This window comes from Gymnoscopelus microlampas, assembly GCF_963454915.1.
Source record: "Gymnoscopelus microlampas genome assembly, chromosome: 16".
Classification (NCBI taxonomy): domain Eukaryota; kingdom Metazoa; phylum Chordata; class Actinopteri; order Myctophiformes; family Myctophidae; genus Gymnoscopelus; species Gymnoscopelus microlampas.
In genome coordinates this window covers 20,239,297-20,264,454 of record NC_139953.1, presented here as the reverse complement: position 1 = coordinate 20,264,454, position 25,158 = coordinate 20,239,297, and the positions used below count along the sequence as shown (strand labels likewise).

At 44.0% G+C, this 25,158-nt stretch overlaps 1 protein-coding gene across 3 annotated transcripts in view; it reads right to left on the bottom strand.

Annotated features, from left to right (window-relative positions):
- Window positions 1-24,570, bottom strand: part of nhsl1b (NHS-like 1b) — a 126,237-nt gene extending 101,667 nt beyond the window's left edge. Inside the window, exon 1 of one of the 3 annotated variants that reach the window (XR_014602515.1) lies at window positions 23,852-24,570. Coding sequence is in view for 2 of the 3 variants with exons in the window: in XM_084081749.1 (XP_083937875.1) it covers window positions 23,852-24,194 (343 nt within the window). In the remaining variant the exon portion in view is untranslated. The remainder of the gene's footprint in view (window positions 1-23,851) is intronic. The other 2 variants (XM_084081749.1, XM_084081747.1) reach the window with 2 other exon arrangements.
- Between the last annotated feature and the right edge of the window lie 588 nt (window positions 24,571-25,158).

Below are 25,158 nucleotides of genomic sequence, written 5' to 3'. Positions count from 1 at the left end.
AAGTGTGTTTTAGAATGTTTCAAGCTGCCCAGGACATACCACTGATGTCTGGTGGACCTCAATTCACACAATGGTCTTCTGTGTGAGTCAGGCTGATGGTGAGGAGAGATATAGACTGAGAGACACACTCAGACCAGACAGACAGACAGACAGACAGACAGACAGACAGAAAGAAACACTGGCACACGTCTTTGGCCTTGTGGTTGTAAACACTCCTTGTGGGTCAAAGTAAGCCGAGCACGTCAGTGACCAAAAGAGAAAATGAGATTTAAACCCCAGCATCCCTATTCTGGGAAAAAAAAATAGCCGGTATACAAGTTCACAATGGGTCGCGCGTGAGCTTGTAGATCGACTAATTTGGTGTATAGTGAAAAAAAAGCATACAAGTACAGTTGCAACTCATCCTCAGGTCCATTTTACTAAGTATAGAGACAGTGTCGCGCAAAATGTGCAAAAATAGCCAATCTCCAAGCTCACAATGTGCCGCAACGTGGTGTCAGCTTGTAGAAATGCTTAAGAAGAAAAATATATATATATATACTTGGGTCTTTTTCACCTATAATGACATGCCAAAATAGGGATGCTAGGTTGTAAGTGGTTAAAGGAGAATTTTGGACTAAGGTTCTCTTACCTTTTCTATGACGTTATGATATTACGATGAATGGTACAGTAGAAAAATGTTATAACTCCATCCCGGGTCCGCCACAGCTTAAAACGTGCGCGGATAGGCCTTGCGCTAGATCGCGTATTTTAATAGCTTTTTTTTTGTGAGATCTGACGTTCATAGTGATACACTGTCAAAAAAAACAGAAAAGAAAGAAAAAAAACATAAGTCTCGTCTAGTGAGACTTGTTTTTTTTTGCATAGTGTTCTGTCACTATGAACGTCAGATCTCACCAAAAAAAAGCTAAAAAAAAGCTATTAAAATACGCGATCTAGCGCAAGGCCTATCCACGCACGTTTTAAGCTGTGGCGGACCCGGGATGGAGTTATGACATTTTTCTACTGTACCATTCATCCTAAGATATCATAACGTCATAGAAAAGGTAAGAAAACCTCAGTCCAAAATTCCCCTTTAAGTCAGTCTATAGGTTTTATAAATATTTAACCGATGAAAAGTATCAACAAGAGCTTGTGACTAAATAATAACTACATTGGATCCATTAGAACACAGGTTATTTATTCTGCTTCTGCTCGACAGCGACGACATGTAACAACTCCTAAAAAACAGCAGCAAAAAAAATTGAATTATGAAAAGTTCTGCATTCTTTAGTAGGACAAGTTCGAGCTTTGCAGCTTGGCCAGAAACTAACACCGATTATGTTGTTAGAATAGACCGCAATGAATTCCTCCTTGGCAGGGTTTTTTCTTTTCTTCTCCAGCGCACAAACCCAGCATGGCCATGGATAGTCAGAATAAGTTAGATAATGGAACCGAAGCTAATGCCCATCCAATTGTATTACATCAGCGTTGCGTGCGCGCATGCAGGCGAGGGTGAGGATGGATGCCTCAAGAAAGGATTGGGACGGCTTCCTTTAATTGCTTAACCACACATGTGGCAAAACTTAACATACTACACCCAAACACTCCACCCTGCCTCTGGAGGAGAATGGAAAACTATTGGGGTTGAACGCAAACCACAAACCAGGCAGTTGCTTCTCTCCCCCCTAAATAAAATATACCCCCCAAAATCTCAGAGTCTTAGGCAACATATCAGTTTCTCCAGAGACAAAGGGATGAGTAGAGGAAGACTTGAAGAGAGGAATTATGCCCAGCCGAAGTCGTGCTGCATGTGTGAACTCCCAGTTCCCAAAAGGGCCTCCCCTCCCCTCCCCTCCCCTCTGCTCCCTTCCCAGCCAGCGACCACATGAAAGGCCTACTGGGGTGGGTCCCCATATGGTGTGGAGACAGGGCGTGTGTGTGTGCGTGCACCCGCGCGTGTGTGTAGGGCTAAGCCAGTTAAGGGGGCACCCTACGACCCCACTGCCCGTGGTCTTAAGAAGCCGCATAGCCAGCTGTTTTCCTTAATGCCTGTCTCTCTCTTTCATACACGCACAGACACACACACACACACACACACACACACACACACACACACACCAATTAAGACACCCTGTTATGTCGTTAGTGCTTGTTTACCATAAACTCTCCTCTCCTCTCTTCTACCTCCCACTTCTCCCAACCCATCCTCTCTTAACGCGCTGCCGCTTATTCGTATAGCACATTTCATACACAAGGTCAATTCAAGGTGCTTTATAAAAAGGCATAAAAAGGCATTTAAAAGCATTCCTTTTCTGCCACAGACTGCCGCGCTATGAGCTTGTATATCTGCTATTTTTGAAAAATCTTGAACATTTGTGCAAATCTTTGAATATATATTTTTTAAATAGAACATTTGTAGAATATTTTGTCCCCAGATTTGAGTTACAAATGTTTGCTTTAAAAAAATATATATTCAAAAATTTGCATAAACGTTCACGATTTTTCAAAAATAGCATATCTACAAGCTCATCGCGTGGCCATGAGCTTGTATATCTGCTATTTTTGAATAGCTACAGAAATCTAAAATGACAGAGATGCGTTCCCGGATTGAATGGGTTAACCAGGTTAAAGTGACTGCATGGCTCAGTATTCTGTCTGGCATCATTATGTACCAGCTGTCATATTCTCATGATCAGGCTGTATGAGCTTATTGCGGTTAACTACAAGCCATTCTGTGTTTACGTGCACTAGAGAGCTCAACAGTCAGTGACCGCCCACTTTTGGAACGGCACTGATGCCGGAAAAGAATTTCCCATTCATTTACTCTAAAGATGTTTCAGGAAAAAAACGTTCTCTTTATTAAACCTTAATTTAACCAGGTAAAAAACTCATCGAGATCTCTTTTACGAGAGGACCTGGCCAAGAGGGCAGCACAATAGAAAGAGTTTTACACCTGGAATGAAGCCAACCAGTGAACATCATGACCCATTATCCATAAAACATTTGAGTCCATTCATAAAAAAAGAAGAGTGAAGGAACTACTCATCTCCGGGCTATGGGATCTACATTACCAAGGTAACACGAGGTCCACCAATCAGAGACATCGCTGCTATACTTTAGGATTGTGGGTAGTGAAGTATTTCTCTATGACAACGCAAATACAATATGTTTTTCTTTGGAAGATTGATTGCACACAGACATGTGGCTTCTACAGCAGCCACGACATTACGACATTATAGCTGATAATAAAATTATCTACGCAGAAAATAGAATGGGATTTTTACTTCCGGCACATTACTGTTAACCCATTCAAACCGGGAACGTATCAGTGTGTAACCACTTTAACCATTATTTTATACTTTGGCTATTCAAAAATTGCAGATATACAAGCTCATAGCGCGGCACAGCTATGAACTTGTAGATCTGCTATTTTTGAAAAATCGTGAAGAATTGTGCAAATCCTTATAGTGAACATTTTTGACTCAAAACTTTGATTCTGGGGGTCCCTGAAACAACATGTTTTGAGATAGGGGTCCGTGGCCAAATACACATAATTCTGGGGAACCTTGACACTAAATCTGTCTGTCTGAGAACCACTGATATAACATACTTTTTTTTTCAGAGAACTGTTAGTATTTAGAAGACATTTGTAGAATCGGCCTCAGGTCTTAATGGAGTATAAAGCTCTGTATTCAGCCCACCACTACCTGAACTTCTAGAGTTCTCTCTCTCTGCCAGTTCTTCCTTCAGTCTTTTACCGCCTTCATTCCCACCTCCTTTTTAATCAAATGGCTTTCTCTCCTCTATTCAACCATTCTCAAGCCCCTCTACTTTATCCTCTCATTTCCTCTCCTTCTCTCTCGCTCTCTTCTCTATGGAGTCAGTGAGGTGTGACGGTTGGCAGAATGGTCAGACCACCAGGAGACAGCCGGGCTGACCCAGGATCTGACGTGTGCGTGTGCGTGTGCGTGTGCGTGTGCGTGTGCGTGTGCGTGTGCGTGTGTGTGCGTGTGTGTGTGTGTGTGTGTGCAGGTGCGTGCGTGAAACTGTTGGTCTGCCAAGAGGAATTAGCCTCTCGCTCCTTTCTCTGTTGTGCCCAGTCTTTGACTTGTCAGACTCCACCACATGCTGCCCATTCCTAAACACTCTCTCAGAAAGGACGGATGAAGAGAGAGAAAGGAGCAAGAGGGGACTGTCACTAGGGGGGGGGGGGTGATTAAGGGTTTAGGTATGAGGGAGAGAAGGAGAGCTCAATACCTCTTGTATGAGTAAAGTAGCGAAGTAGGAAGAATGGTTTGACAAAGGCATAGGAAGACGTGCTTAGAGAGAGGAGAGGAAGAGGGAGACTGTGAGTGTAAATGTGAAAAGAGGGTACACACACAGCAGCACATAAAAAAAGACTGCGTGTCCCCTGTCTGTACCCATCTACCAAGAAATCCCAGTAAAGCATAACAGAAGGCCCCTGGAGTCAGCTGGTCCAAGACTCAAATACACACAGATTAACTGTCATAGACGGATGTGTGCTCACTGTGCTGTCATGTCGTCTCCAACAACCCAGAGAGAGAGAGAGAGAGATCTTCATTTTGTATTAGCACGCAAAGTCTGAGCAATTAACGCAAGAGAAACTGAAATCACAATATGAACTACTACAACCTCCAAACCACAGAGGCTTCAACAAACATGTGCTCATGAGTGGGAAGCCATTCAAGCCAGTGCAGGAATAAACTGGGGTGGATAGTGTGTTCCCTTGCACATTAGGTCCTACCAGTGAAACTCCTCACTGTCAGGTGAATAGAAGCAGCTGGCCAAAGGAGACGCATGTTTGTCTACACTCTCCCACAGAACAGCTGTAGGGGTTAGCAGCAGTGACAGGGACTACACATGTGAGGAGGGGGAAAATATATTATTAAACCTAACTGTAGATGAGGCCGTATGAATGGTAAACGATGCATTTATTTTATACAGTGCCTTTATCCAAAGTGATTTACAATGTGCATTACATTATTTTAACACATTTGCTCACCAATGGTGGAGGAACCACACAAGGTTCGGTGTCTTGCTCAAGGACGCTCCCCCTGGGCTTCTACACTAGCCCAGGGGGAGCGGGGGATCGACCCAAGAACCTTCCCAAGCAGCCGCTCTACCTGGATATATACTGTATATGCCCCAACGGTATACAATATTCTTGGGTTTGTATTAAGTATACAATCAGTAGGCCAGTGATTTGCTTCTGTATGCATTTCTCTGTATTTTGTCTGATATGGTCTGAAATAGACAGATATCTGATATGAATTTGACAGTACTGACCATTCTTCTAATATGACATTTTGCCATAACAATGAATCCTGTTTGAATTTGCCAGGCAGAGAGAGAGAGTAGAGGCCGAGATCATCCAGAGGCTGTCTACCACAGCTGTGTGTGGGAGCCACTGTGTACTGCTCTCCCCTAGAGAGGGGAGGAGGCGGGAGGAGCCGAGGTTTCAACCAAGTTTATATGGATGTTCAGTTATGCTACTGTTGAGTTCCTGTGGTATGTGTGTGCGCGCGTGTGTGCCCGTTTGTGTGTGTCTCTCTCTTGAAAAAACACAGGATGGGATGGAGTGCCAGGACAGACTGTGGACAAACGCATACGCACACACAGCTAGGAAACAATCAGTCAGTCCACATGTCCTCACCAGTGTTTCCCCATTGTCTTTGCTCAGCTTTTATAGGACAGATAGAGCAGGAGAGAGAGACAGAATGAAGACAGCATGAAGGCAACATGAAGGATGGCAGACAAACACCCGGCAGTAAGGGTCATGCCACATGAACAACTGATTGATTCACCGCCGATGAGGCGATAAAACAGAAAGATAGATGAGGAAGTTCTTATATTCCTCCCAGCCCTGGAGGCCGTCTGACATTTCAAACCCGGCCACTCTTCCCACAACAAAGGCTGCACCGATCCCATCTCCAGACCTCCGGGAATCTGTGGATTCCCTCCAGGAACGGTAGCCCTTCATGGGGGCTTATTAACCTGACTTACGCACATCCTCATCCCGACACCTCCCGCCTCTGGACAGAGTTTTTCAACTGCCCCCCAGGGGAGGAGGGAGGGAGGGAGGGGGCGCTGACGGTTATGGGGCCCAGCTGATGGGGAAGTCGGTTCAATTGTATCCCAGTGAAGAGGCTCTTGGGTCGGAGCTGAGGGCACTGTGTTAAGGAGGGGCGAATGGAGGATTATTTTTGCTTTGATGTGGTGGCTGGGTAGCTGCCACTGGTCCCATTAGAGATGACGTGGGATAATGGATGGTAGGCTGGAGGGGTGTGTGTGTGTGTGTGTATGTGTATGTGTATGTGGGTGTGTGTGTGTGTGTGTGTGTGTATGTGTATGTGTGTATGTATGTATGTATGTGTGTGTGTGTGTGTGTGTGTGTGTGTGTGTGTGTGTGTGTGTGTGTGTGTGTGAGGAGGGGTTTGGGGTGTATTTGATGTGGAGAGGAGTAGCAGGAGAGGGCAAAGTTACAAGTACAAAGAGTGCAAAGGTGAAAGACTCCACGTCAAAATTATGAGGTTTCTTTTTTAAGAGCCAAGACCATCTGATGTATATTGAAAAAGTGCAGTGGAGGACAATGCCTCAGTGTTTCCGTTGTTTTCATTTAACAGTGGTGCCACCAGCGAGAAAATTACTAGCACTGCTGTACAATAAAACGAGCGTGTTCATTTAACTCAGAGAGTGTCAAAATGGATCCATATGGGTCCGGAACTGCAACCAAAACTAAACTTTGCCTTGAGATCCAGTGCTGGATAATATTCTAGTGGAAACACTGTACATTGATGAACACATACCCAGAGACAGGGACAAAGAGCTTTAGCCTGCGAGGCAGGAACCGGATCCTTCAGAAACAGCTGTAGTTAGTGCACAGAGCAGAGGTGAAACTCCCTCAAACCACTTTGGCTGGGATGACGCCTCTGACAGGTGTATAATAGACACCCGATACACCTGCGCTGACACACACACATATACACACACACACACACACACACACACACACACACACACACATATACACACACACACACACACACACACACACAAAGGCTGGTACACACGAACCATGGTTCGAACCAATGCCAGTTTCAGTCCCTTCCAGGATGAGAATCAGTTTGCACAATGATGGATCGTTGCAATGTTAGTGATTACTTCTTCTAACACTGTAAAATCCTGAGTGTTAATTTAACTCGAATTTTACCGTGTACAGTTCTATCACCGCTGAATTCGTCATGCATACATGGAGGTCTCAACTTTATGTAAAATCAACTATTATTTCACACAGTAGTCCAGAAAAACATACAAAAACTAGAAAATGTGCTCCTCGGAGCACAGGTCTCCGCCAGGCGAGGTGGTAAAAGAAAGTTGTTCCTGATTAATTCTGTCTTACCTATTTACATTACATATTGTGATGTCACGTGAAGCTTGACCAATGTGAGGTGACGGACACACACACACACGGACGGACGGAGGGTAAAACATACTCTCCACCATGCCTTCGGCCTGGCGGAAACAAAAATGCGGGAAGTCTTAGTACTTGCCATCAGCAAGCAGGAAGTCAGAAAATATTGACCGACAGCTTCCATTATCCAGGACCACTAGTGAGTTTCCCTGCCCAGAGATGAGTGGACCCACTTGTGCCCCCCATTGACCTCGTATCAAACCAGGACCTGTTCTCATGTGACCTCTCCTACTCTGTCAGGCTCTTGGCTTTCCTGCTGTGTCAATAAGGTTACAGGCCTCTGGGAAGTGGTCTTGGCTCTCCGCAGACAGATCGGTGAGTTCCACACCCTGACGTTAGAGCTATACATCACTGAGCGACATAAAACGTTTTCCCCTCACACCCGAGGCTCGAGTCCTAATCAAAACAGCAGCTTGCAACGCACGCCACACACAAAGTGAGAGCAAGGGAAAGTCAATGAGTTGGCTGAGTCAGGGGACAGGTTTTATATTTATAGGCTGACCCCATCTGATCCCACACAGCTGCAAACCTCAGCGTCCGGGGCACACACAAACGTTCTGGCCAATGACGCCACTGGGCGAACACCGGTGGCTGGCTGGCAGGACAGGCACATGTGGCACTCACTCTCACGATGTACCGGTGACGCTGCAGCACCGTTTTGTTTGGGTGCCGCCAACCCCCACCTCCCCACGCTGGTCCCCCACAAAACGACTTCTTCTATCAACAAACATGTTGAGATGTCAACATGAATGCAGTCTGAGGTAGCATGTAATTACAGCGCTCCACAATTACCTGCCTCCACGCCCCATCTTTCTATAAACCAACAGGCGACACTAGCCTGGGGCTGAGTGTGTGTGTGTGTGTGTGTGTGTGTGTGTGTGTGTGTGTGTGTGTGTGTGTGTGTGTGTGTGTGTGTGTGTGTGTGTGTGTGTGTGTGTGTGTGTGTGTGTGTGTGTGTGTGTGTGTGTGTGCGCGTGCGTGCGTGTGTCAGTGACTGAGTGACTGAGTGGAGCTTAAGGAGATCAGACAAACTGTACAGAATACAGATCTATGAAATCATATTCCTGCTAATCCCCCTAGCACTGACTCTCGAAAATCCCCCATTTACTGTGTGGCATCATGGCTTAAAATGCTCCCTTGTTCTTGCGGACACAGAGACTCTGGGAAATGCTTACAGGCCGGTCATACAAAAGCAAATGAGTCTGACAACATACGATGAATGACATGAGAACCACTGCTGGATTTATGTACCTATTAGCCATATGGTATGCAAGTGTTTATTGTACAAATTTTTGGTGCACATTTGGGGGGATTATTTCCTTCCAATGTGAACAAACGAAAATGTTGACATGGCTATGAATCTGCCTAGCAAGCCCCAGTTGTGCTGTAAACCTTATGAGTTATGGTCCAGCTGTCTTCATAGACCTGCTGAAATATGATTTGTATTACTTCACCTGTTAGAGGCTATTATCATAGCAGGCTCCAGTGGTGAGGCTACCGTCTCGACTGTGTGTGTGTGTGTGTGTGTGTGTGTGTGTGTGTGTGTGTGTGTGTGTGTGTGTGTGTGTGTGTGTGTGTGTGTGAGAGAGAGTGTGCGGGTGCGTGTGTGTGTTGAGGGGGTGGGGTGTATGTGTGTTATCTGTTGGTGTGCATGTGTGGATTTAAGTGTGTGTGTGTGTGTGTGTTTGTTTCTGTGTGTTTTTTTCCTGCAGTAACCTACCATGCTCCACCTCATGTTTAACAGACCACATTACAACCATAAAAACTCTCCAATTACACCAAGTAAACTCTGTTTGTGTCTATCAATGTATGCATCATGCAAGTGTGTGTGTGTGTGTGTGTGTGTGTGTGTGTGTGTGTGTGTGTGTGTGTGTGTGTGTGTGTGTGTGTGTGTGTGTGTGTGTGTGTGTGTGTGTGTGTGTGTGTGTGTGTGTGTGTGTGTGTCAATGTGTGCTACTGAATGTGTGTGTGTGCCCCACATGTGTGATCTACAGTATGAGGCACTACACAACAGGTGGTTTGGATTTTCCACTGCCCTGAAGGAGAGGAGCCTTCCTTTTACTTTTCACAGGGGAAAGGGAGACGTGGAGTACTAGTGAGGGATGAAGAAAACAAGACAGGAGACAGTGACAGAAAGAGGAGGGGGAGACAGAAAGAGGAGGGGGAGACAGAGAAAGAGACAGAGAGGGAGACAGAGACAGAGAGAGAGAGAGAGAGATTTAAGCTATTTAAGACTCCAAACTCACCACAAATATGACAGGTCCTAGACCAGCATTCACCCACCCACCACAGAACAGATCAGTTCAGTTTCAGCAGGTTACAGGCTGAGGTCTGATGGCTGAAGAAAGTCTATTGACCGAAACGTTGCCTAAATAAAGTTGTCCTTATTGTGCGAGTGTAGACGGGGTGCCTTTGATTTTATTTTATACAGGCTGAGGTCTAAAATCTCAATTCCTTATCAGCCAACCCTGCACGGTCACCCTGACTGGCTGTTATCAGCTCCGCAAAAAAGTTAAGAGAGTAACGCCCAAACAATCAAGCAAATTTAACATTTCAAATACATGGGGGTTATATGTCCATAACAACTACATTCTTGGAAATTCCTGCCCCAGGCACTAGACTAGACCACTAATTAGGTTAAAACAAAGAAAGTCAATAAATGTATTTTGAAAATATATTCTCACATAAACAAACACACATCTCTGTGTATGAGGGCAGAAAGAGACATCTAGAGTTGCTATACAGATCCAGTATAGGGATTCCTGTGTGGACTATGTAATATCTCACAAGGACGGATGTTCCACACACACACACACACACACACACACACACACACACACACACACACACACACACACACACACACACACACACACACACACACACACACACACACACACACACACACACACACACACACACACACACACACACACACACACACACACACACACACACACAGTGTTCTGAGGAGACAGGGGAAGATGGATGACATGGCCAGTTTGTGCTTGGGTATGAGGGAAGGAGCAAACAGAAGCATTTCCATCTCTATTTGCTTTGAATGAATCCATAGACAAACAAATAAGACAAGACAATAATCAAACTGATTTGTGTGTGTGTGTGTGTGTGTGTGAGTGTGAGTGTGAGTGTGTGTGTGTGTGTGTGTGTGTGTGTCCTGTCGATGTAGTAGCGTTGCTCTTCAACAACCTTCTGAATTCCTTATTTTCTCCTCAGTGGCTAGACTCCAAATCAAACAGAAAGAGAGAAGGGGCAGTGGGGATTGAAAGTGCAATGCATGCACAGTCTGAATTTCAAACTTGATGATTGACAACTGCTATTTTCACACACATGTGTGGTTTCTCATTGAAACTGTTGCTGATACCGACTTTGCAGCGTTAGCCAAGTCTTATCACATAAACAACGGATTCTGAACTGAATTTAATTGGTTGTATCGAGAAGGGGGAGGGCGAGCAAGAGAGATTGAGACCAGTGGTTCCCAAACTTTTTAGCTCAAGACCCAAAAGAGAATGATGTCTCTCTCCTCGTGAAAATAGCCGATCTGCAAGCTCACAACACGTCGCGATGCAGATCTACAGCTTGTAGATCTACAGCTTGTAGATCTGCCATTTTCACTACTTCTTAAAAGTATTTTATTTTGGTCCTCTAATTAATGTTTTTTGTTATTTCTTTTTATGGAATTCTTTTGAAAAAATAATAATGAAAAACTAAATGTAGGAAATAAGAAATAAAGGGGTATTTACTTGCAAGCCATCAAAATTGGTCCGTGACCCACATATGGGTCCCGACCCACTGTTAGGGAAACAGTGGACCATAGAGAGGAGGGAGCAGAAAGAGAATAAGCGAGACAGGGACAGAGGGAAACACTCTAATAAAACAACACAGCTGAAGGAGGGAGAGAGTGAGTACAAGCAATCTTTTATTTTTAGTGTCTCAACCCCTTGCCTGTCCCACTGCGGACGCATGCAGACGGATGGACGGACAGACGGAGAGACAGGCGGAGACAGAATAACAAGTCTGAGAAGCACATGGAACAGTTGAACTCAGGCCCGTTAACAATGCTGGAAATTGGAATGGCTCTAATTGGACTGGAGTCTACTATGGTCGAACCAAGACAATAATACTCACAAAACCTATAGTATGTACTTGTCAGTAGAATTTTAGAGCAATTAAGCTGCATAAATATTTTTTTCATACAGAAGAACTAGGAACATGGATACCCTACTGAGATAAAAAAAAAAGGATGCATTCTATCACAACATGGAGGTAACCAAGAATGATTTAAATGTCTGGCGAGTGGTTGACAGCAAAGGAGTGAGTGAGTGGACAGTCTCTCTGGCCACCAGGGCAGGCCCCACACTGACAAGCTCACTTAACACACAAGCGTAAAAGTACATGCCAACACACTCTCATATACACAGTTACACACACAAAGACTTAACTGCTGACACAGGAGTGGACCTTAAGAGGATGTTTTTCAGGAAGTCCTGTGCACTGGAGATGCTTGTTGGCAGAGAAGCCAGGCACAAATGAGCCATCTTCAAGCGGCTGTGGCACTATGTAACTTTTTTTTATGAATACATTTTAATTTTGTCCAATCTATATGGTAGAGTATGTTGATACAATATAACTTATACAATTGGGGTGGTTGTATTTTGTCTTCTTTTGAGACATTTAGATCGTGTCAAAGGTCATGTCTAGATATAGGATCTGATACGAATGTTGACCAATTCAATTTATCCCCTGAGCCAGCAGGCAGGCTCTATTAGCTCAATGGTAAAAATGTCAGCACTTGCGCAAGAAACCGTGTTCAAATCTGGGGTAGAAGAGGAATGTTAGTGCAGCTTTAACTAAAAACATACAGGAACTATGCTATAAGTGTCGTTAAAAAAAAGGATTCATATATTGTTTGTTTTGATAAACTGTTATACTGTCACTGAAGCACTACCATTGTCTTTGTTCTATAGGGGAATCACATGACCAAATCTCCATTTGGTTTGTGCGTGCGTGCGTGCGTACTATGTATGGCATATATGTTATATGCACATGTTGAATGCAGAGGGCATTACGCTATGGTTGGATGGGGGGGTGCATAATAATGGATGCTTTGATTGTTGTGTAGGAATTGAGGACAACAGATTGTGCTGTTATTGTCTCGCATAGCATACACACAACATACACACAGGGGCCGGGCCGTAAAGACGGACAGGAAACAAACACTTTTATCAACCGGCCACAGTGGCAGATGGGAATTCTGAAATTCACCAGCAACTATACTATTATAGAAGTCAAATATGATGTTTTTTTAAACAGATGTCTCCAGACAATGGTTGTTGATCTGTACAAGTGGCTCATAGCATTGTGATGGTAAAGCTACCATCCTGGACTGTCTTCCACCAGTTAAAACTGTAGGCCTACAATACAGAGTGAGAGTGTAAAAAATGACTAATGAGGATATTACTGTGATGTATTATTTTCCCACCGATCAGCATTAGCATTAGGGCTGGGCGATAGGGACAAAATATTACGATGTCCTAAATCCCAGACGATATCTACTCTCATATCACAATATCGATACAGCCATAATTAGCATCAGGGTCACCTTTCCAGAAGTGTCCTTAATACTTCCCTGCCACTATACCACCATCAACCTTACCTCCACTAACAATGTTGATAGTTGATACATACAGTATGACCCACTGACAAGCCCACAACTTAAAAGGTCTATATCTTACGTGCTTTGCTGACAGATATTGCATCAACAACTTAAAATAAATGCAACACAGCCACAAGCTTGCAAGCATAATGTCCTACTTAATTCAATTCTGATCAAATGACTCATCAAAATGAAATAGTCCTTTGAAAAGACATAATTAACAGCTTAATTGTTAAGGCATTATTTAATGACCCAATGTTGGCTCGCCTGGTAGTTCCAACTTTTTGGTCTTCCCACGGCCACACATGTCTAACTAATCATTTCCATCCCTAATTCTACTATTGCCTGTGTAAATAGTCACTTATACTAAACCTTGGCTGCGGTGCAGTGTTCTACTCTCAGTGAGCAGGAGGCTGGCTAGCTACGTAGCTACAGTATACTCTCCTCTCTATAGAATGGTATTTCCTATTTGACTGGCTGCCCAGTGGGACAGGAGGCCAACTGTTATACAGCAACTAATGCAAGTCACAAGAATCCCCTGAGTTTGTACGGTTACCAGTCTACGGTGTGTGTGTGTGTGTGTGTGTGTGTGTGTGTGTGTGTGTGTGTGTGTGTGTGTGTGTGTGTGTGTGTGTGTGTGTGTGTGTGTGTGTGTGTGTGTGTAAAAGGAAAGGAAGAAGGTTAACAGAGGTGATAGGATGGGTGACAGATGTGGCTGGAAAATCCCTGTTTATTTTTCCTGAGCCTGACGTGACTGTGAACAGCATGTTCTCAGGCTCTGAGCGCTACAAAGTGCCCATGTCGGATGACAAAGGACTTTATGCTCCCATAGGACAAGCACCCACCTGCTGCAATATGTCATTATGTGTGTGTGTGTGTGTGTGTGTGTGTGTGTGTGTGTGTGTGTGTGTGTGTGTGTGTGTGTGTGTGTGTGTGTGTGTGTGTGTGTGTGTGTGTGTGTGTGTGTGTGTATGTATTGTCTGTCTGTCTGTCTAAGTCCGTCTGTCTGTGTTTAAGTAATAGTGTGTCTATTTGTAAGCGTATATGATGTTTCTTCATGTGTGTATGAATGTCTGTTCGACTGTGCGTGTGTGTGCGTGTGTGTGTGTGCGTGTGCGCGTGTGTTTCTGTGCACATCAATCAAGGCACACTATAGGGTGTGGTCGCATTGGTTTCTTTAATAGAGTGCAACAGTGTTTGCTCTCAATTAAAGGCTAATGTTATCAGTGGGAGGGAACGCATTACACACACACACACACACACACACACACACACACACACACACACTGTTCAAACACTCAGGGGCGTCACTCTTGTGAGAGCACAGTAACAAGTAGCTAGAGAAACACACACTCACACACACACACACACACACACACACACACACAGTATACAGCTACCACGTAGTGTGTGTTTGCCTGTGCTCACCAATGAAGAGTCGTTCCATCTGTGATGCCATTACCAGCTGACACTCAACAGACATACGTAGCTACTAACGCTACCTACTTTCTCTCCCTCTCTATGCTTTTCGCACACACATTCTCTTCCATTCTTTCAATACTTTCACTTCCGGCAGGCTATTTTATTTCCATTACTCTTAAGTTCATTGCGTCTTGTTTTGTTTAGTTCTTCATGTCAACAGCACCTAACAGTAATTTGTTTATCAGTTGTACTTTTTTCATCACTGCATTCACCATTCTGGAAGAGGTGTGTAATCTGTGTGTGTGTGTGTGTGTGTGTGTGTGTGTGTGTGTGTGTGTGTGTGTGTGTGTGTGTGTGTGTGTGTGTGTGTGTGTGTGTGCGCATCTGACATGTGCATGAGCGTGCGCGTGGCAGGGGGCATTAATATAGTAAAATAAAGACGTATAAAACAAAGACAAACTGAAAATGCATCTAATTTATAATTCACAACACGTTATAAAGTATAATAATCTGACTGGCACGTTCGTTCTGTCATCATCGCTGACAGGTGGATAAGTTCAGTCGAGTTGCATTGCGTGCGCACCCACCCACACACCCACACACACTCACATCGCTCTGTGGCTGCGCTGGTAGTCAAAACACCCAAAGGCCCTCTAACAGACCCCAGGGCCCAGGGCCATGGAAAAACACACCACAGCCCTGGTCCTCAAAACAAACATACAGAAACACATATAGTGACAGACACGATATGCAAGGCCTCATGCAGCCATACATGCAAAACACACATGTACGCAAACACACCCACGCTGAACAAACACACACACAGACAAAAGTGTGCGCACACACTCAGGCATAAACGATCGCTGTACATGCAGAGTGTATGTACACACACACACACACACACAGGGCCCTCACACGCAACGAGAAACACAATGAAAGCTTGATACGATATGCTCTTAGATGACAAACAAACTGCACCTGGCAAAATGTCAACATCAAAAACACGAGAGAGAGAGAGAGAGAGAGAGAGAGAGAGAGAGAGAGAGAGAGAGAGAGAGAGAGAGAGAGAGAGAGAGAGAGAGAGAGAGAGAGAGAGAGAGAGAGAGAGAGAGAGAGAGAGAGAGAGAGAGAGAGAGAGAGAGAGAGAGAGAGAGACGGAAGGGAGGGGTTCTTCTTGTCTTTGTTGTGGTCAGGCTGACAGTATGAAGGCCGACATCAAAGTGAGACGGATGGACAGAGAAAAAAAAGAGAGGGGTGGGTTCAGGGAGTCATGTGAAAGAACTAGAAGAGATGGAGGAAGGGCCTTGGTTCAGCACAGGGGGATGGATGGAGGGAAAGCAGAAGTGAAAACAAACAGGAAGAGTGACTGATGATCAAATATGCTGAAACATCAGGGTGCAACCTGTGATCTGCAGTCTTGAGCATGTGTCTGTATGCTCATTTACACACAACCTCTCTGTTTCACACACAATAACACACATATACACATGTGACTGTCACATACCAGTGGTGGAACAATTACATTTAGACTTAAGAGTCAAATACTGCCAGAGAAAGGGCTTTGCTACCAGGGGCAAAATCTTTACAGTTCCATAATTCTCATCCAGCAAATGAGTTTCCCTTACTGTACGTTTGACTCAAAGCAGGTACAAACCATGAAAGCCAAGACAGATTTAAACATAGGTTCTGCCTAATTGATGACCACTGTAGTTACTTCACAGTATGATGACATGGAGAAGAAGAATGGCCTCATGTCTCACTTTGCCTCTCTTTAACGCCATCCCTCTCTCCCTCCAATGTGCCCTCGCCAGGGTAACTCGTGGGAGGTCTGACTTCATGGTGGCGTGGGAGAGGGCCGCTGTATTCATACTCTTATGCAAGCGCATGTGTGTGCGTGCACACACATACGCTCAACAGCATTGTGCCTCCAAATCTTGGATGGAGTCGATGGACCCCCTCTCTCTGTCTCTCAATGGCTCCTGACCTCGGCCAGTGTTTCCCAACCTGGGGTCCGGACCCCCCTTGGAGGGGCGACAAAGCCATGTTTGTTTGGAGGTTGGAGGTAGTCCAAAGTTTTAAACATGTTTCACAAAATCATAACTTCGTCCATTGTCTACCTGTATGGTCTCAATGTGATGTCCAACCTGTCATATAGAAAACATTTCAAACATTTTCATCAAAAAGTCTTAAAATTAGTGCTCTACAAGTTGACAATGCGTCGCGATGCGAACAGGTTCTGAGCTTGTAGACCGGCTATTTCCCCAATTTTCTAATTATATACTGTAGGTCTTAAGTGGTTAACATGTCTGAAAAACAGACGTCCGTGTGCCAAGTGTGTGAAGAGGGGCTCAGCTTTTGTCAGATGTAAGAGAGGGGGGCTCCAAGAAAAAAAAATTGAAAACCACTGTGCCCTGGGCCAGTGTTCTCAACCTGTGGGTCGGTACCATCAGGGGGGTCTTCACATGATTTGGGGGGTCCCCAGGTGACAGTGAAGTGACAATTTAAGACCTTTTTAAAACCTAAAAAAAAGAAAAGAAAAGGCCATTACTACATCAAAGGTAATCAACAAACTATACTATAAAAACTGGTCAAACATTGGCCAAATTGTCAAATAATATAAGACGAGAGGCACAAATTGTGAAAATAGCCCATCTACAAGATCACAATGCCTCACAACTTGCCTTGTGGATCTGCTATTTTCACAATATTTATCTGTGGAACCGAGTCAAACTAAATTGAATGCCTCAACTCCTACATTCCAAGTGCTTATCAGGGTGGGGGGTCCCCAGTTCAAATATGATTCTTTTGGGGGGGGTAACGGCCTGAAAAGGTTGAGAACCACAGCCCTAGGCAACTGTATCTCAGAGCCTGGTCTCAGCCTGTACAGCCAGGACCAGGCTCCACCAGTTGGACCGGCCCTGTGGGAACCTGGCTTGTGGACCCTGGCTGTGGGATGACTGCACTCTATTGTGGAACAGAGAGGACCATGGCAGGGCCAAAGTGAAGGTTGGCCCTGAGGGGCTGAGTTAGAATGAATAGGGTAATAAATGTAGTGTATGTGTGCGTGTGCGTGCGTGCGTGCATGCGTGTGTACGCGCGTGTGAGTCAGATGCAGGACAAGTTGTAAAAGTTGTAAACAATAATTAGTTTAACTAGGCCTGACTGAGTGAGTGTTTTCATTCGTTGTTGAAGCTCAATTAGGCAGTTAGTTTAATGATCACTATGATTATTATCTTGCAGCCCTGTGTAAACACACACCAGTGGATAGTATCAGGGACGTACTGGGATTGAAATTCAGCCTGGGACGTTAAGATGGAGAGAGGCCCTTCTATGCGAACGGCCAAAGGCCACGAGCAGAATTTTTGGCAGTCATTTTAAATCTTATTCCATTTTTGTGGTCTATGTGCACAATAATGTTGGACTTCTTCAACACATTAGGATGTCTCGCTGACACCTGCATTCTCAGTTTGTATATAAGCACGTCACTACTGCACTCAATCAAAACAAGACCAGGCCAGGCAAGCCTAGGTGACAGTCGCAGTTTACGGCCAACTACTGCTACAGTAACTGTTTCAAAGTGTACTACTTATTACAAAATAAGGAAGCACTGTATGGTTTTAATGGCTTACACAACAGGTGCTATTTAGTAGGACAGGTAGGTTAAACGGACAATTCAGCCTGGAATGAACTGACCGTTTATAGCCAGTCCCTGCCCTGGATAGTATACTGTATGGCTAGACAGAGTCAGAACTCAGAACGGTTCATCTCATACACACACTAGATGGTGTAGTTGAGAGGCACAGGCACTTGAACGGGTAGCACACATTTCAAATTGATAGCACGCTAGAGATGAAAGATGGACACGCAAAGACCCAGCGCTATAAATATCTGAGGATAGCGGGAGGAATGCACATGCTGTGTGTGTGTGTGCGTGTGCGTGTGCGTGTGCGTGTGCGTGTGCGTGTGCGTGTGCGTGTGTGTGTGTGTGTGTGTGTGTGTGTGTGTGTGTGTGTGTGTGTGTGTGTGTGTGTTTGTGTGTGTGTGTTTGAGATGGGCATCGGTGAGGCAGCTGGCCCAGATTGTCTTTTCCCTTTGTATGTTCAGTGTGTATTGTGTACATACAATTGCACACATGTTCATGTGCATGTCTTGCTCTCATCTGCACAGCATTATAACTGGCATACTTATGATGTCTGACAGGGAGGCCCTAAGTCTTTCTAAACTCCAATTAACCTTCACTCCAGTTCGACCCACTTTCCATATTAAAATGACTTACTCCCTATTCAAACCAGCGCTATATTTGGGAGAGAGCAGAGGAGTCGCTTGGTAACGTATAGTTAAAGGCACGGTTTACTCTAAAATAAAAACAGCACTAACACGAAGGGTAACACTTGTTAATTGTTACAGGGGTGATTAAAATGGACCTCAATTCTATGCACTAGCCTAAATCTGAGGAATAAATGTGAAGGTTCATTTGTCATTTCCACTGAGTTTCACTCTCCCGTACCAACTTGTCTTGACTTCATATTGCTGCTACTAGGTCACACACACCCCAGGGCATCTGATTCCATTAGTAAAGACAAGGGCTTAAAACAGTACTGTAGGCTACACTGTTCGTTGTCTTATGTAATTAAGGAACTTAAAGGAACCCAACAATATAGAGAGACATGGTCCATGAATATTTGTGATCACATCAATGCCCAGCTCCATCTACACTGCAAACCAGGCTAGGGTAGACTATGTTTAGCTCTAAAGTATAATCAAGTCAGGTGTACTAAAGTTGGACAGAATGGCCCCCGGCCCTGACCTCTACACAGGAGCAATTAACTAACATTAGCTTCTGAGCAATTAACTAACGATAGCTTCTGAGCAATTAACTAACAATAGCTTCTGTCAATCTGAGGGTTAAAGCAATTAAGCAAATATATAAATACACAGGCATGTCCTGGAACAATGCAACTGTCTATAATGCAGAATACACTACTTCAACCTGCCTGCCATTTTTCCATTGGCTGGTGTCAAAAAAATGGACACATGCACGATAACACTCTGATTCCCTCGAGCACACACAAATGCACACTACCTCGTCCTTCAATGTCAGTCCTTGCAGGAGCTTGGGGCCCCTCTATGCCGCCATTCTCTTGGCCCTCACAAGTAATTTGATCCATCTCTAAGCTGGGGTTACAACATGGATCCTGACCTACACCCACTGTAATAGAACAGGCCCTGTGATGCTAACCATTAAAGCAAGCTAACCATCCGTTCACATAACTATCTATTTACATGGCTTTGGGGTAGCTAGTTACTACTCTCCCACAGCCATCTTCACATAAACGCCCATTAAAGACTTAGGATTCTATCCCATAGTAGACATACTGGTTGTGGCGGTGAGGTGCTTTGTTGACGTGTGAACCTCTGAGCAAAAGCAAAAAGGACTCGATCGGAGAAATACCTGATATTTAAATGGAAACTCTGTGCCTGCCTGGGAGTGATACAGGTTGCACATTAACTACCACTCAAATACACCGTTTGACAGTTGTTTTTCATCACGGCATGTTCAAATACAGTACATGCCTCCCTTTAACCCATTAAGACCGGGAACGCATCGGTGTCATTTTTAGATTTGAGCTAAAAAGCACTACTTTACACTTTGGCTATTCAAAAATAACTATTTTTGAAAAATCTTGACAATCTGAGCAAATCTTTGAATATATATATGTTTTAAAGCGAACGTTTTTAACTCCAATCTTTGCTTCTGGGGGTCCCTGGAACAAAATATTTTGAGATGGGGGTTCGGGACTAAATACATGTAATTTTGGGGGTCCATGACTATAAAAGTTAGAGAACCACTGATATAGCAACATACGTTTTTTTGAAAACTGTTGGGATTTAGAAGACATTTAGAATTCAGAATCGGCCTCAGATCTTAATGGGTTAATCTGTATAATAGGCGTGCAAAGCCTGAGTAATGCTCTGACACTTTGTCATACGGCGCCAGGTGAATGTGTTCATCCATTAGCGAACTCCAAGCGTACATTTTTGTGCAGTTATGAATCCTAAGGCATTGCTTCTGAACGCCCGGTGCTGCCCTTGGGGCTGTGTGGGAGCTAGATTGTAACCTACTACGTAATACACACCACATTCCAGCCCTCCTCTCTCACACCTTGTCTCGAGCTGCTTGCCCCGTCTGACTGACTAATTGTCTGGTAAACCACTTATACCATATACTTAGCTGACCGTATACCCAACGCCTCTATGCTAGCCCCCACCTGTTTTTTGCTCTACACTAAATGTTTACACCGAAAATAGCTGATCTACAAGCTCACAGTGCGTTGCAGCAATTTTTTTCAGAATATTAGCCCCAGAATAGGGACGCTAGGGTTCAAACTTGTGGTTAACTCACACATGGCTACTGTACCCAACCTAGCTGCTGCATTGGACCATCTAAACAGAAGGCCCAGGCCTAGCCCAGAATGTAGTGATGTAGAGCAGTGGTTCTCAACATTTTTCATGTCAAGGACCTCCAAATTGACACTTATTAGCCCGCTGACCCCCATTCGAAAAAGATATGCCAGGTACCCCCATAAGAGAAGATTTTTACGGCTCTAGCAGTGATTCTCAACCATTTTAATTTCAAGGACCCCCAGTTTGACATGCATTAGGCTACAGACCCCCATTTAATGGCATTTCTATCTTTGGGACCCCAATTTAAATTGTAAAATCAATGTTAATGTAACTCTGACAGTAAACAAATGGAACCAAATGGACCCGTTAGGGTCCATTTGGTTCCATTTGTATACTGTTAGAGTTAGAGACCCATAACGGCCCATTTGGTTCCTAACTATCGATCATTTAGCTGGGGACCCCCAGGAACTCCTTCAAGGGCCCCTGGGGGTCCCCGGATCCCACTTTGAGAAACGCTGATGTAGAGAACATTAAGGAGCTGTGGACACTGGAGTCAGTCAAGAGTGAAAGGAGGGTCATTTCAGTTACACTGGGTCATGTCATAACACATGATGGTTAATAGGTGTCTGCAAGGCGTCATAGAACGGTTCTCTCTAATAAGACTTGATGGAATACCAGTATTACTGTGTGTTGTGTTTTCTGTCAATTTCATTTATCATATGCCACATTTCCCCGGGTCTGGGAAATGTCTACTCAGCTTATCACTCGCCACAAATACCGTGTGTGTGTGTGTGTGTGTGTGTGTGTGTGTGTGTGTGTGTGTGTGTGTGTGTGTGTGTGTGTGTGTGTGTGTGTGTGTGTGTGTGTGTGTGTGTGTGTGTGTGTGTGTGTGTGAGTCATGTTGATGAAAAACAAGGGAGTGAACTGAGGACAGTCTTCTGGTTCTGAGCGGTTGTTAGACCCGTTTCCTCTTTTAATACATATATATTTCACAAGAAAATAGGATAAGCAAAAGACTCTTTTCAGCACATCAACAGAGAGATGTGTCGAAAACAGACATAGCCTCAAAGCGGTGTGGGGGAAGTAGTAACTTAACGTAACTTAATAAAGTTAAGTTACTGTGTTAGCCCGTATCAGGCCAAGTAATGATGTTAAGTTACTCTGTTAGCCCACATCAGAAAGATAACATAAGTATGTTTCCTGTGGCTGTGTGTGTAAGTGATCAGAGCTCACAAAATGACAGTCCCTCCTATCGTGTCACTTGTTTGACTGGCACACACACACACACACACACACACACACACACACACACACACACACACACACACACACACACACACACACACACACACACACACACACACACACACACACACACACACACACACACACACACACACACACACACACACACACACACACACACAGCCTCCAAGACATAATCTACTAAGACTCAAAGTCTGAGTTAATAAATAACTGACTGTAGGTGACGCTAAACCAAACAGTCAAACGAAACTGGAGTCAGCAGCGACTGTAGCCAAAGAAATTGATTTCTTCATCATCTTGGAGCCGACCAGCTTCCAGTACAATGTTGAGGTATTTTTTATTAATCAATACTTAACAGCATCAATACCACAATGTAGAAATACTCTGTTACAAATAAAAGTCCGGAATTCAAAATTTACTTGAGTAAAAGACAAAGTACAAAAGTATTGGAAACAAAATGTACTTAAAGTACCAAAAGTAGAAAGTACTCATTATGCAGAATGTCCCATTTCACAGGTTTTCAAATGTATATAAATCTTATGAAAAGCCTAATTTTAAATGGCCGAAATGTATATAGGGCTGAAGTGGGTAATGTATGTTTTGTAATAATAATCAAAATCTACAAAGTAACTAAAGCTGTCAAATAATTGTAGTGGAGTAAAAAAAATAGATTTTTTGCCTTTGAGATGTAGTGGAGTAGAAGTAAAAGTACTCAAGATTGGAAATACTTCAGTAAAGTAAAAAATACATCAAAATTGTACTTAAAAGTACAGTACTATAGTAAATGTAAATGGACCACAACAACGGAATTACTACACACTGGAGAAAGTGGCATGTGTCTCCAAAGGTTGTCTGAAGCCCCCTCGCCCCCCTGGCTTGCAGATGGTCAATGTGTTGTTGTGGGAAATCCATCATTTTTGACAGCAGTCAACGTCCGTATTAACAACCCCAAATCACAGAAAGACAAACACTACCATGTGTTTAGAGACACTCGTCACGCCCTCCCTTCACCCCTTTCATCAGACAATATGGGACCTTTAGGCTAAGGTTTCTGCTCAAATATATAATTGAAAGCCAATACATTATATCAGTGGTTCTCAAAGTGGGGTCCAGGGACCATCTGGGTTCCTTGAGGGGGTTATATGGACCCTTGACAGGTCTGTAACTCTGAGAGTGTACATATGGAACCAAGTTTGGTTCCATTTATTGTGTACATTTTGTTATAGGGGTCCTTGAAATTAAAAGGCTTGAGAACCATTGCATTATATGATATTCAAGGTGTTGTATCAATTCCTAACTACAACTATGTGAACTAATTCAACAATAACATGTCTCAGCTCAGCCCACAACACACTCTGATTGATTTATGACATGAGACTATGATTTATGACTGTAGTCATAAATCAGTCATAAAAAATGCTTTGTTGTCATTGAAAATCTCTTTGATATATAAAAATGCAAAACATTTTTTTATGATTATTTCGTATTTGTGTTGTTAAATGAGGTGAGATCTAACTCTCACCTGCACAACAAAATATTATGCTGTTGTTACAAATGTGTTGTTATTTTAAATGTGCAAATGAACACATACAAAAACAAAAAAAACTTACGGATTTTAACTTTCTTGGGCTCGAACTTGCGGGCTTCATTCTGCAACGTCTCCAGCCGTGCTTGGATCCTGCGGGATCTCTGGTACACCATGCCTGCCTCCTTCTCGATCCCCAGGAAGATGTCGCTCGCACGCAGAGAGAGGTCGGACAGTTGATGGATGATGTTGGTCATGGTGTGGCAGCTGACCTCGTCCAGGGACGAGAATATGACGGGTTTCTTAAACTTGCGTCCATCCACGACAATGTAACTGTCCTCCCCCGGCGTCCTGCTGTAGCCATGATGATCCCTGCCGGATAACCGACTCACACGCCGCGGCTCAACGGTCCGTTGGTGAAAGGGCATTTTTTAAAAGAACAAAACTCCCAGTAAAGAAAGACTAAAAACAACTTAAACGTACGTTGACGGGGTTTTTAAAACACAAGGTACTCCTCTGTTGTTGGTATTGTTTGCGAGGCTACACACTCTTTGCATCCCGCCATATTTTTCCTTTCAAAGGATGCCGGAGTTTTTGTTGTTAGTCGAGACGTTGCTCCAAAGTCTGTTCAAAATCCAGCCTGGGAGAAAAACACACACAACTCTACTCTACTCCACGAGACGGGAGAAGTACACGGAAAACCCGGAGAAGAGTACAACCGAACCACCTGTAGCGACTGGAACTGGAGCCAGAATGCACTTGTAGGAGGAGATGCGAAGGGTTACCTGCTGCTGTACAGCGGCTTGATGGAAAACCAGAACTGGAGTTTTTCCTTCTTTCTTCCTATTCATTCCTAGAGCAGTGGTTCTCAATGTGGGTTTCAGGCACTTTCTGGGTTCCTAGGAGGGTTTAAATGGACCCCTGCCCTACAAGCATGTAACTCTGACAGTATACAAATGGAACCAAATGGACCCGTTGGTTCCATTTGTATACTGTCAGAGATAAGGGGAGACCTTGAAATGTAAAAGTTTGAGAACCTGTCCTAGAGCATTTCAGTTGCGTAAACCTCGTAATACTAAAAACCAGAAGTCAGCCACACAGGACATTGTACTTACAAAAGAAAAAAATCCTTTTTAACTCCCCGGACAAAACATTCCTTGCTTGAACAGTGAACACTTGACTTTGATTTATCATCCGTGTGCACACATCATACAAACATGTTTGTCCAGGGACGACTCTGTCTCACATTCCTATCCTGCCAATGGTATTTATTTGGATTCCAAATAGCAAACGTTACAGACAGGTTTCCCAGCTCAGTTACAGAATACAGGCCAATAGTTCAGTGACAGATTCTTTTGTCCAGTTGGCGAAATATGTCGCTATGTCTTTCTT